Source organism: Chaetodon trifascialis, chromosome 4 (genome assembly GCF_039877785.1).
Source record: "Chaetodon trifascialis isolate fChaTrf1 chromosome 4, fChaTrf1.hap1, whole genome shotgun sequence".
Lineage (NCBI taxonomy): Eukaryota > Metazoa > Chordata > Actinopteri > Chaetodontiformes > Chaetodontidae > Chaetodon > Chaetodon trifascialis.
Genome location: NC_092059.1, coordinates 578,959 through 591,393, shown reverse-complemented (window position 1 = coordinate 591,393; position 12,435 = coordinate 578,959). Strand labels below are relative to the sequence as shown.

The 12,435-nt window shown below is 48.4% G+C and overlaps 1 protein-coding gene across 1 annotated transcript in view; it reads left to right on the top strand.

Moving 5' to 3' along the window:
* Positions 1-6,604: 6,604 nt before the first annotated feature.
* Positions 6,605-12,435, top strand: part of LOC139330781 (ephrin-A2) — a 59,101-nt gene continuing 53,270 nt past the window's right edge. The window contains exon 1 of the mRNA XM_070961914.1: positions 6,605-7,496. Coding sequence (XP_070818015.1) covers positions 7,264-7,496 — 233 coding nt within the window. The 5' untranslated portion in view covers positions 6,605-7,263. The remainder of the gene's footprint in view (positions 7,497-12,435) is intronic.

Here is a 12,435-nt window from a genome sequence, read left to right as displayed (position 1 = left end):
CATGAAAGAGTCACTGAATGCAGGTAAGGTACTGTCAGGTGTTTCTTTGTCCCACGGAGCGTTCCAGGTGCAAACACGATGTGAGCGAGACGATCGGGCGTCAGGCTGAGCCTCAGATCTGCTTCTGGGTTTGTTAAAGGTTCCCATCAAAGAAGGCTGTTCAGAACTGCCGAGGTGATGTTTTAACCGGCCGAGACGCTGCGTAGAACATCAGCAAACAGGAAGTGATCAGCTGATCGGATCCTCTCTGACACAAACTGACCTGAGAACAGCTCACAGTCAACATATTTCATGTTCGTCACTGATTTCTGTAAATATCTGCTTGTTGTGAATCTGATGCAGCAACACGTTTCACAGACTGAAAGGTGGAACGCTCCAAAAACACCTGTTTGGAACGTTCCACAGGTAAACAGGCTCACTGGTAACAGGTGAGAGGATCACGGTGGGCTCTGATTGGATGAAGGAGACGACTGCATGCGTGAATCAAAACAACAACTTAAACTGATGGTCTCACTTCCTTTACAATCAGCTATCAGTTTCTTCAAAATAAAAGTGCTTCCCTCTCATCAGGCCTTCCTCCTCCTCCTCCTCCTCCTCCTCCTCCTCCTCCTCCTCCTCCTCCTCCACAGGCACTCTGTTAACGATGTGAACCTGAATCGTTTCATCCTCAGACATTAGAGGACGATATTCACTGACTCGTGAATTTTCTTCTGTTTTTGGACCGTGAGGACACAACGAGCTGGACTCTGTCCTCAACTTCTTGCTCTGATTCAGAGGACGCTCAGACAATCCTGCAGACATTCAAAGTCTTCAGACTGAAACTACAGAAGACACATACAGAGAGGACACATACAGAGGACACATACAGAGGACACATACAGAAGACACATACAGAGAGGACACATACAGAGGACAGAAGACACATACAGAGGACACATACAGAGAGGACACATACAGAGGACAGAAGACACATACAGAGGACAGAAGACACATACAGAGAGGACACATACAGAGGACACATACAGAGGACAGAAGACACATACAGAGAGGACACATACAGAGGACACATACAGAGAGGACACATACAGAGGACACATACAGAGGACAGAAGACACATACAGAGGACACATACAGAGAGGACACATACAGAGGACAGAAGACACATACAGAGAGGACACATACAGAGAGGACACATACAGAGGACAGAAGACACATACAGAGAGGACACATACAGAGGACAGAAGACACACAGAGGACATACACACAGAGGACAGAAGACATACTGAGGACACACACAGAGGACACACACAGAGAGGACAGAAGACATACTGAGGACACACACAGAGGACACATGCAGAGGACAGAAGACCCACAGAGGACACATACAGAGGACAGAAGACACATACAGAGGACAGAGGGCACGCATACAGAAGTTAAAGGACACACACACACAGAGGAGACACACATACAGAGGACACACACACACACACACACAGAGGACATGTCTCCGTCCCTCCATCGGGTGACTCTGGCTGCTTCAGTTAGTTTGTGTGATATGCAGGGAGGACTGTGTCTTCTGGGACTCGGCTCGGTCTCTAATGTCACGTGAGACGAGTTTGTGTTTGTCTCTGAGGCAGTTTGACCGTCTGTCCTCAGCTCTGATCCACTTCCTGTTTGTAGTTTTTTTTTTTTTAAATCAGAGCCTGCGGTGATGCGTTCAGGTGCAAGTGTCCTTCTTCACCTGTTCGTCCCCACAGCGTCTCTGAAGAAGAGGAGGAAGCCTTCATTCTGCTGTCGCTGCAGGCTGTGATTAAAGCGGAGGAGGAGGAGGAGGAGGAGGAGGAGGAGGAAGAGGCCCGCTCTTCCTCCTGATTCCACCTGCAGCCACGATGCCGTCTTTTCTTCCTCTCCATCAGGAAATGAAGCAGGAAGTCTTTCAGAGCAGGTTTGCTTTGAAAACGTCAGAGTTACAGACTCTGTTTCCAGTCTGCACCAGTCCAGATCCAACCGGTCCAGAGACTGTCCAGTCGTCTTCACCTCGAACCAATTATCTGCAGACAAAGAAGTGTTCCTGAGTCCATGTCCTCATCTCCTCCATCCAACCAGAGCCCACCGAGATCCTCTCACCTGTGACCAATCAGCCTGTTTACCTGTGGAATGATCCAAACAGGTGTTTCTGGAGTTTCCACATCTTTCAGACTGTGAAACGAGTCGCTGCATCACATTGACAATAAGAGATATTTACAGAAATCAGTGAAGCTGATGAGGAAGAACATGAAGGATACTGACTGTGAGCTGTTCTCAGGTCAGTTTGTGTCAGAGCATCCGATCAGCTGATCACTTCCTGTTTGCTGATGTCAGTGCTGCCTCACAGGTTCAGGTATGCTCTGTAGGGTCAGTGTGGACTCACCTCACGCTGAGGGACGCTCTGTGTGCTAATACAGACAGTGAACGTGTCTTCACCTGAAGTCCCGGAGCTGCAGGTGATGTTCATGTTGTCACTGGCTGACCTCCACCTGCTCGTCATTAACCAGGTGTTTCACTCCTGTGACATCACACCTGATGTACTGGAAGCTCTGTTCTGCTCATTGGAGGAGAAGAACTTTCACTTCCTGCTTACTCTCAGACGCTCACCTGTGATGAAGAGTCTGTGCGTTGCCTCGGTGAAGGAGTGAATCTGCCTCCTCCTCCTCTGAGGTGGAGGCTTTTTTCGGATAGTTTGGGACTTTTCAGAGGCAGCGGGGGACATATTGGCTGAGCTCACCAAGGTGTGCTAATGCCTGGTGGGCAACTACTTTAAATGCTAATTCTCGGCGGCCTCCATCCTGCACCCAAACATATCAGCCGTCCCGCTAACTACCTCTGAGCCAATCTCTTCCTCCACATTTCCTCCTCCTCCGCCGCTCGGCTGCTCCCCGCCGAGTGACCGCCGCAAACAAACACAACGCGGCTGTCAAACAGCTAATCCGCCCGCCGAAACGCCGCGTTTGTCTCGAGCGCGCCGGCGGCTCGACGAGCAGTCACGCGTGTTTGACATGTTTGAGGGGGAGAAGAAGAGGAAAACAGTGTTTAGGCAGAAAGCAGAGAGAGAGGAGAGGCTCAGCGGGCGCTAATGGCCGTCCGGCTGACAGGTCCATCATGGATTTAACCGGCCGCCGCGGCTGCTTTGCATCCGGCTGACAGCTTCAGTGCTTCTGCCTAAAAGGCGGATTATGCAAACGTTCGGTTCACTGGCCTCCATCACCACCATCAGCGACCCCCCCGGGCCGCTCCGTCCTGGTGTTTCTGTGATTGGAGGCCGTCCCGCGGGGGGCCGGCAGGTAATTCTGTCCACATGTGACGAGACGTGAATAATCGTCCATTTTCAGCCGGACGCTCGTCCTCTGGGTGATAATTAACCCTTTAATTGTCTCTGAAATGATGCTAACTGGTCACATGTAGATTTGTAGGAAACATCTTCACACACACACGCGCACACACACACACACAGCCCACAGGTCAATTAAAGGCTGATGGACGAATCAGCAGACAGTCCATTAAATTGTCTGTCTGTCCGTCCGTCTGTCTGAGGTCGGACCCCTGCAGAGACGCTTTGTCTCCTTCAACAAGGACAAACAAACAGAGTTCAGACTGCAGGGTTCCTCTGAGACCTGCTCCTCTGTCCAAAACCACAGCTGGAGAACAAAGAACTTTCCGCTCCACCTGATCTGGATCTGGACCTGGATCTGGACCTGGATCTGGACCTGGATCTGGATATCTGACCTTGTATCAGGACAAAATCAGATTATCTGGATCACATGTGGACCAGCATGTCCACTGAAACGGTCTCTGAAGAGGGAGAATAACAGATCAAGCTAAAGAGTTCACTAACAAAGTCGTTAGCTTAGCTCGTTAGCTTAGCTCGCTGGCTAACAGGTCAGAAGTGTCCACAGGTTATTTACAGGGTTAGGGTCACACAGGTGGTGACTGACAGAACGCTGTGATTGGTCCAGGTGTTACTCCAGGTGTTAGTCTGATCCAGTGTTTGCCGGCGGAGTCTGCTTCCTCTGCGTAGGACCGACCAGGTTTCATGTCCTCGTGACGGTTTGTGGAGCTCCGTCACACAGATGGAGTCTCCTCCATCGTCTCCATCGCTGCCTTCAGGTTTCCGGCCTTCGTGTCAACATCTGAGCCACGATGGACCCGATTCACCCGACAGACACATCCAAGCAAACAACACACACATGCACACACACACACACACACACACACACACACACACACACACACACACACACGCACATGCACACATGCACGCACATACACACACACACGCGCACACCTGTGCAGCACGTTATCCAGCTGACTCGTTACCACTTCCTGTCTGTGGTTCACTTCATTGACTCGTTAACGGAGCTGAAGCAGCTTCTCTGCTGGAAGTTAATTCAGACTAATTCACAAAGATTCTTCCCGTGGAGTCGAACTGAGGCGTGGTTATATGTGTATGTGTTAAATATACTTCACTGTAGATTCCTTTGTCTCACACACACACACACACACACACACACACACACACACACACACACACACACACACACACACACACACACACACACACACACACACACACACACACACACTGTTTGTCCCTGTGATGCTGGGGACGACCAGCAGGGGGCAGACTGAACTCAGATCTGATGATTTATTATCTTTAGATAAAGACAAATATGAAGAATCAGTCCCATCAAACAGAAAGACTTCCTGTGTTTGTGAAAGTGACGTTTCATCGATGAATTCATACGATCAGTCTGAACTTTAACTAAAAGTAAGCTGAACGTGTCTTCCTCCCCCCTCAGTGTTGACTGACAGGTGTACAGGTGAGTCCAGCTGCACTTCATGACGTCACGCTCGGATGATGTTTCTGTTGTCCTCTTCACAGACGTCCATGTCTTCGACAGCTCACAAACACTGTGCAGGCTTTTATTCTGAAGGCCTCAGATGTCACAGGTACAGGTATGGTCATTTCCTGCAGGCGCTGTGATCCACTGCACCTGAACCCTGACCCTGACAGCCTCATCGGGCCTCCGAGGATGCTGGGAGAAAAGGTGTGAGTCTCAGATGTTCTGGTCTGGTTCTGGTCCTCAGGACACAGTTAGTCTGAACGCTCTGTGAGAGCCGCTCTGGTTTCTTTCCTTTCACCTGAAAATGTCACATGAACCAATCAGAGCTCTGAGCGTGTTGGTGGATTCACGTGGAACCGGCGGAGAACCTTCTCCCGTCCAGACCGGCCTGCCCCTGCTGAATGGGCCGTCCACAATCTTCTTTCAGATCTGAACTCTTGTTTCATCTTTAAATTCAGATCATCTGCAGCGGCCGACGCGTTTCAGGAGACCCAGAGTCCTCCATCTTCTGGTTTTTGGATCCTGATCCTGAGCAGATCAGCGACACGTTCCCTCACATGTTTTCTTTGTTTCCCGCCAGCGTCTGACCTCAGAACAGCAGGACAGACCCGCTGCTGAGTCCGGCTTCAGGATCTGGTTCTGCTCAGGCTGGAGACGGATCCTGGTCCGGGTTCAGCTGGAACCTGCACAGACTGACGTCATGTGGTCGTCCTGTCGTTCCTCTCTCTCTCTCTCTCAGTCTACATGGTCAGCGGTTGTCGAACGCCCGGCGGTCTCTGCATTTATTCATGGGACCCTCTGAAAGTTTAATCGAGCAGCTCCATTAATCTGTGCGCCGTTTTAAAGCCACAATTAAAGATTCATCTCCTCCTCCTCCCTCTCTCCTCCTCCTCCTCCTCCACCCCCCGCTCCTCCTCGTCCCCCCCTCGCCCCCCCTGCTCCTCCTCCCTCTCTCCTCCTCCTCCTCCTCCTCCACCCCCCACCCCCACCCTTTTCCCTCCAAAGCCGACACACTGAAATATTGATGAGTGCTGAATCACGGGCTGAGAGGAGGACACTCTGGACGTCTCTCAGCCTGAAGCTGAATGAAAATAATAAAGTCCATTAGAACTCAGTAGAGAACGAGGAACCCACGTGGACGTCAAACACACTCGATCTGAGTTGATCGAAACTAAATCGATCGATCAGTAAATACTCGAGTGAAGTACAAGTACCTGTGTACTGCTCTGAAGCGCAGTAGTCGAGTAAGTGAGGCTGTGAATGTTTGTCCAGAGTGACACAAACCGGCTGAACTCCGCCCCTTCAAGACCACCTTGGACTCAGACCTGGTCCAAGTGTTGTTCTAGATTCTGAAACGGACGCAGTGAACACGGAGTCACGTGTTCATCCGTCCGCATACTTTTGGCCATGTAGGGTACTCTGACACACACACACACACACACACACACACACACACACACACACACACACAGTGAGCAGAGGGGGGACACCGGGAACCAGAAGCTCCGCCCCGCGGGACGCACCGGGATCAGCACTGAGGACTGAGCCGGTAACGGAGCCAAACGCTCCTCCTGCAGCTCCAACCAAACTCCGACTCGGGTTTCTTCTTCTTCTCCTTTGTCCCTCTCTCTGGTCCAGTCCGCCCACTTCAGCGCGGTTCGGTCTGCAGCGGCGGAGGGAAGCGAGCGAACCCCGGAAAGTTTGAGTCCGGGGGCAGAGAGGAGGGAACCGCAGACCCGGAGACCCAGAGACCCGCTGCTGCTGCCGACTGACGGCGGGTCTTCAACTTCCAGCGGGCAGGTTTGGGGAAGACCGCGGGGCTCCGGGTGCAGCTCCGGGTGGAGCTCCGGGTGGAGCTCGGTGAGTGTGAGGGAGCAGCAGACTCTCTGAGTGTCCAGCAGTTACGTAAGAGACACAAAGAGGACAGAAATCCTGAATGAGAGCTCCAGTCTGAGCAGACGCGGACTCGGACTCCTGTTGGACTGAGTTAGTTTCCAGCAGAAAGCGGGACGCACATGGACGGACGGTCCCCGGTCTGCACCCGGTCCTGCTGCACGTCTGATCCGCTTCCGACTGAGTGAAAATGAAACTTGGGGACACTTTGTCCTGCAGGAGGCGGATTTGGACGGATTCGGCGGTTTTTAAGGACAAACCGTCGCCGTGAAGACTTTGTCTCCTCACACGCAGAAGTGCTTCACGTTGAAATGGATTATTGTCGCTCTGCCTGCTGGGAAATCACAGTTAAACGCGTGAGAGCGCGAGAATGAAGCCGATGATCGATGAGCACTGAGCATTGATCACCTCTGTGGATCCAAAGTGATTAAATCAGCCTTTCTGTCCGCATGCCGCTCCCGGCGGGAGGCTGCTCTCCTCACGGTCTTTGATGCGCTTCGGTTCTGGTTCTGGTCCCTGCGGGTCTCAGCGCGCTCGGAGCTGCGGAGAACAGACGCGAATGATCGCCGGGACGCAGCGCGCCGCGCCGCCGCGCGTGGAGCGCTCCGGGCGGCCGCTGCTGCTGCTGCTGCTCGGCCTGCTGCTCCGGATCTGCTCCGCCGTCACCGACGAGCGCCTCATCTCCGACCGCTACGCCGTCTACTGGAACAGCTCCAACCCCAGGTAAGACCCGGTCCCGAGCCGGTGCTGAAGGGACGGGACACGGGGAGGACGGGACACAGGGAGGACGGGACACAGGGAGGACGGGACACGGGGAGGACGGGACACAGGGAGGACAGGCTCAGCTGGAACCGTCAAATGAAAAAAGTGAAAAGAGGTTTTAAACTTTCATTTGACCAGTTTGTTTATTTGATCTTCAGCAAAGATTCAAACTCTGAGAAAATGAGACAAAAGAAGAAAAATAATAAAAAGAATTATTATTACAACAAAAACAATACTAATTATTATTATTACAATAACAATAATTAGTAGTAGTATTACAATACTACTACTACTACTAATAATAATACTAATGACAGCAGCAATGATAATGCTTATAATACTAATTCCAATCATAATGGTAACTTAACACAAGAACAACAATATTAATAATAATAATTTAATTATAATAATGATAATAATCATTCGAATATCATAATAATAATAAAAATATAATAATAATAACAATAATAATAATAATTGTGTGTTCTGAGTTTGAACAGATTTAATTTGTCTTCAGGAAAAAACTCAGAGGTTCATGAATGCGTCTGATGAGTTCACAGCAGGAGCGTGTTCATGTGTTCATGTGTTCATGTGTTCACATGAATGGTTCACCTCCACCTGTATTGTTGGGGCCTGTTCGGTGGTGGGGGGGGGGTCACGGTCCCTCTGGCCCCCGACACTCTGACCAAAGTGACCGTCCTCGATCAGACGTGGACGCTTTCAGCTCAGTGTTCATTTTTTCACAGCAGAGAATAACTGATAATGAAGATAATCAATAAATATCCAAAGTGATTGATCGCTCCAGCTGACCCCCCCCCGCCCGTCCAGCTCGGCTCCTGCAGTGACCTTTGACCTCTGTTGTCACTCTTTCACACTGTTTTCTCTTCCTCTGTGGTTTTTCTGCAGTACTTCGATCAGTACTCCGTGTACTCGGCGCCTGGCAGCAAAGGGTTAAGGCTTACTGTTCTGCTCTCTGATTGGTTAGCCGGTATCTGAACTGTCCAATAGGAGCCTGTAATGCTGTCAGTTCATTGTAATTCTGCTTTTAGGACAGAAGACGAAGCATGAAGTGTGTGTGTGTGTGTGTGTGTGTGTGTGTGTGTGTGTGTGTGTGTGTGTGTGTGTTCCCCCAAATGTGAGTTTATGGTTGCCTGTATTCATGTAGTATCACTGCAGTATTCATGTAGTATCGTTGTAGTATTCTTGCAGTATCGCTGCAGTATTCATGTAGTATCGCTGTAGTATTCTTGCAGTATTGCTGCAGTATTCATGTAGTATCGCTGTAGTATTCTTGCAGTATCGCTGCAGTATTCATGTAGTATCGCTGTAGTATTCTTGCAGTATCGCTGCAGTATTCATGTAGTATTCTTGCAGTATTGCTGCAGTATTCTTGCAGTATCGCTGCAGTATTCTTGCAGTATCGCTGAAAAGTACTGTGGGCCTGTGGGTGGTGATGCTGGGGACCTGATGGATTGTGGGTAAAAACAGAAGCTGGAATAAGTTTTACGTGTGAATGTACTAACAAAGTACATTGAATTACACATAATTACTGCTGCTAATCGAACACGTGCAGATGATGTTTCCCTCCTCTGAAGTAACAGGAAGTACTCCTGTTACTTCATGCGTGTCCTCAGAACGTCTGCCGCTATGAAGCAAAAACTGGACCGTTTAGTTTGAACGAGTACTTCTACAGTACGGCAAGCAGTATGTCTGTACTGCAGTCAGTCCCGCAGTACTTCAGTGCCATCTGTGTGTGTGTGTGTGTGTGTGTGTGTGTGTGTGTGTGTGAGCTGCAGTGTTTCCTGCTGGTCTTCTTCTCTTCTGTCGATCAGTTTGATCAGAAACTGAAAAGGACACATCTGAGACGTCTGTGGACGGGGACAGACAGGACGGTGTGTGTCTCACGTTAAAGCTCTTTTTGTCACGTCGATGCAGAAACACTGTAAAAAATCCAGTAACACAGTAAAAGTCCTGATCATTGAGTCATCATGATTGATTGATTGATTGATTGATTGATTGATTGCTTCTTTCCATCACATGTATCATCATCATATCACACGACTCATTAGAGGCTGAATTTTATATAAATATACAACGACGAAGTACTGCTAATATTATTATTTTGATTGTTATATTTATTATTATTTTGATTGTTATATTTATTATTATTGTTATATTTATTATTATTATTATTGTTATATTTATTATTATTTTGATTGTTATATTTATTATTATTGTTATATTTATTATTATTATTATTGTTATTCTTATTGATGATTTTGATCGTCTGATCAGAAACTGTCGGTGAAGCTTTGTGTGACCTGATTCGACCTCATCATGTTGTTGCTCTCTGGTGTTTGTGTACTCTGTGTACTCTGCGTACTCTGTGTACTTTGCTGCTGTGCGTCAGTGGCTCTCAGTGTGTGAACTGATACTGGTTGTACAGTAGTTTGTAGTATTTCTCTGAGTTCAGTACTTTTCTGCAGATACTGCTGATGGTCATTATCACAGTACAGTTACTGTAATACTGTGATTTTTGTGTACTTTGTTTTTATTTGATTTGTTTTTATTTAGTTGTTTTTATTTTATTTTGTTTTATTTGTTTTTATTTTGTTTGTTTTATTTTATTTGTTTTTATTTTATTTGTTTTCATTTTATTTGTTTTTATTTTATTTTTTCTGATCCAAAAATCACGATAATTTTTCCACATTCAGTGTGATTAAACGTCACATCATGATCAAACTGATGTGGCCTTCATCCTCCTCATCATCGTTTGCATTTTTTAAAGAAAACAAACAGAAAAACCTGATGAACTCTGAAATGGTGGTTTGCGTCGTTCCTCCTGTTCTTCTTCCTTCGCCGTTGAGGCGACTCGCTCTGCTCGAGCTGAACGTTTCCGTCTCGCCGGTCGACGGCGCTCCTCCGGGCGGCGGCTCGCTTCTGAATCCTCGTCCCGATTGGCCGTTTCCCTCAGTGAGTTTGCAGTTGTTTGGTGTCCTGGTGGTCGAGTGGCCGCTGCTGACCTTTGACCCCTGCGCTGTGACGTCTGTTTGCTTCTCAAATGACGCATCATGTCTCAGTCTGATCTCAGATCAGTTTTCAGCCTGATCTCTTATTGGTCCTGATGTGTGTCCAGTTTATTAGGAACAGCTCGACGTCCTGTCAGAGTTCAGCTCTCAGGAAGTGGAGCTGACCGAACCGACGGCGTTTCTGTTATTTTGTCCACCCTCATTGGCAGAAACATGGTGGACAAAATATTAGAAACACCCGTCAGTCTGACGGTGAGCTGCAGTGTCCTCGTCTGACCTTCATCACCAGAAAACTGAGTGAGTCTCCGTCACCACGCCTCCTCCTCCTCCTCCTCCTCAGGTGCAGAGGAAGGTGACAGGTGACATTTCTTTGAATCTGGTCTGACAGAAGACAGCGAAGTGGCAGCTTTCGGAACATCTGATTGGTTTGAGAGTTCACAGGAAGCCTGTCGTTATTGATTATCTGTCAATCCTTTGTAAATTCATCGATGGATCGTTTAAAGTTTCCGTTTTGTCGTCGGACCGACAAAAAGACTTTGAGTTGACTGAATGTAAACACGTTTGAGGATTGGGACCAGCTGATTTTTGGCCTCACTGATCGATCGTTATCATGAGTTGCTGATTGATTTTCTGTCGATCGACTCATCGATCGCTGATTTGAACTCTGTTTTTTTTCTCTATTTTCTTCGGAGGATGTAAACGTATGAATATTTGTCTCATCAGCAGATCGCAGTGATTTAATCACAGTGAAGGTTTTTGACCCCGTTGAGTTGCCGTAGGCCACAAATTGTGCCGACGCTGCAGTTTTCTCTGAGTTCTGAGGCTCTCTGTGTACTTTTACTGCATTTTTCTGCCACCAGACTCTCTGCTCAAACTGATCTCAGACCTGCTGTTTAGAGGTCAAATCAAACATATTTCACTTGTTCAGCGAATGAAATTCAGAGGAAATGAAGTGTTCCTCTGCGGCCGCACAGCCAAATACACCAAAACCCCAAAAATGTTGACTTCATTAAGTTTTCCTCTGAGCAGAAAAACGCAGCGCCCGAGCGGCGAGCGAGCGGCGAGCTCCTGATGGATTCAATAAAAACCAACATGTGAGTCAGACAAACAGCGGAAAACATGAGTTCATCCTCAATGAATCCACCTCAGACTGATCCAGAGTCTGCAGGATCTCAGCGGCTCTCAGCGAGAGCAGAGCAGGAACATGAAGACCTCCTCCTCCTCCTCCTCCATTCGTTTGTTTACTGACTTCAAATCAACACGACGCTTGTGGTAAGGAAAGTGATCGGTGGGACTTTCAGCGCTACGGGAACAAAGAAGGGTCAGTCTGACTTTCCAGCCTGTGTTTATTTAGTGGAGTTGAGAAAAACACTGAGCAGGAGAAAGTTTGGAAAAGATCTGAAGTTGTGGAAAAAGATGAAATGTGAGTAGTAACGTTACGCAGGCGACGCTCAAAGTTCCCACACTGCGTCTGACCCTGAAGTTACATCAGTGACACTGAGGAGAAATGAGATCGTTTTAGTCAAAAAGAAAATATTTTTCTGAGTCTGTGAATCTTTTCTGCACGTTGGTGTGTGGAGCGTCCACAGACTGTCCACAGACTGTCCACAGACTGTCCCCGGACTGTCAAACGGTCATTCAGCGTCAGCCTGTCTGTGTGGAGCTGATCAGGGATCAGTGCGTCGATTAATCAGACAGAGTCACTTTGATGGAGGCGTCTGGACGTGACGAGGAGCACCTGAACGCACCGTCAGCTCTGGCCTCATTCTTTGATGTCTTTGACTGGTCCACGAGGACACGATGTCTCTGCATGTCCAGACTGGACAAATCATCAGAGCTGTGAGGACTTCAGTGGAAACATCAGCGGGGTC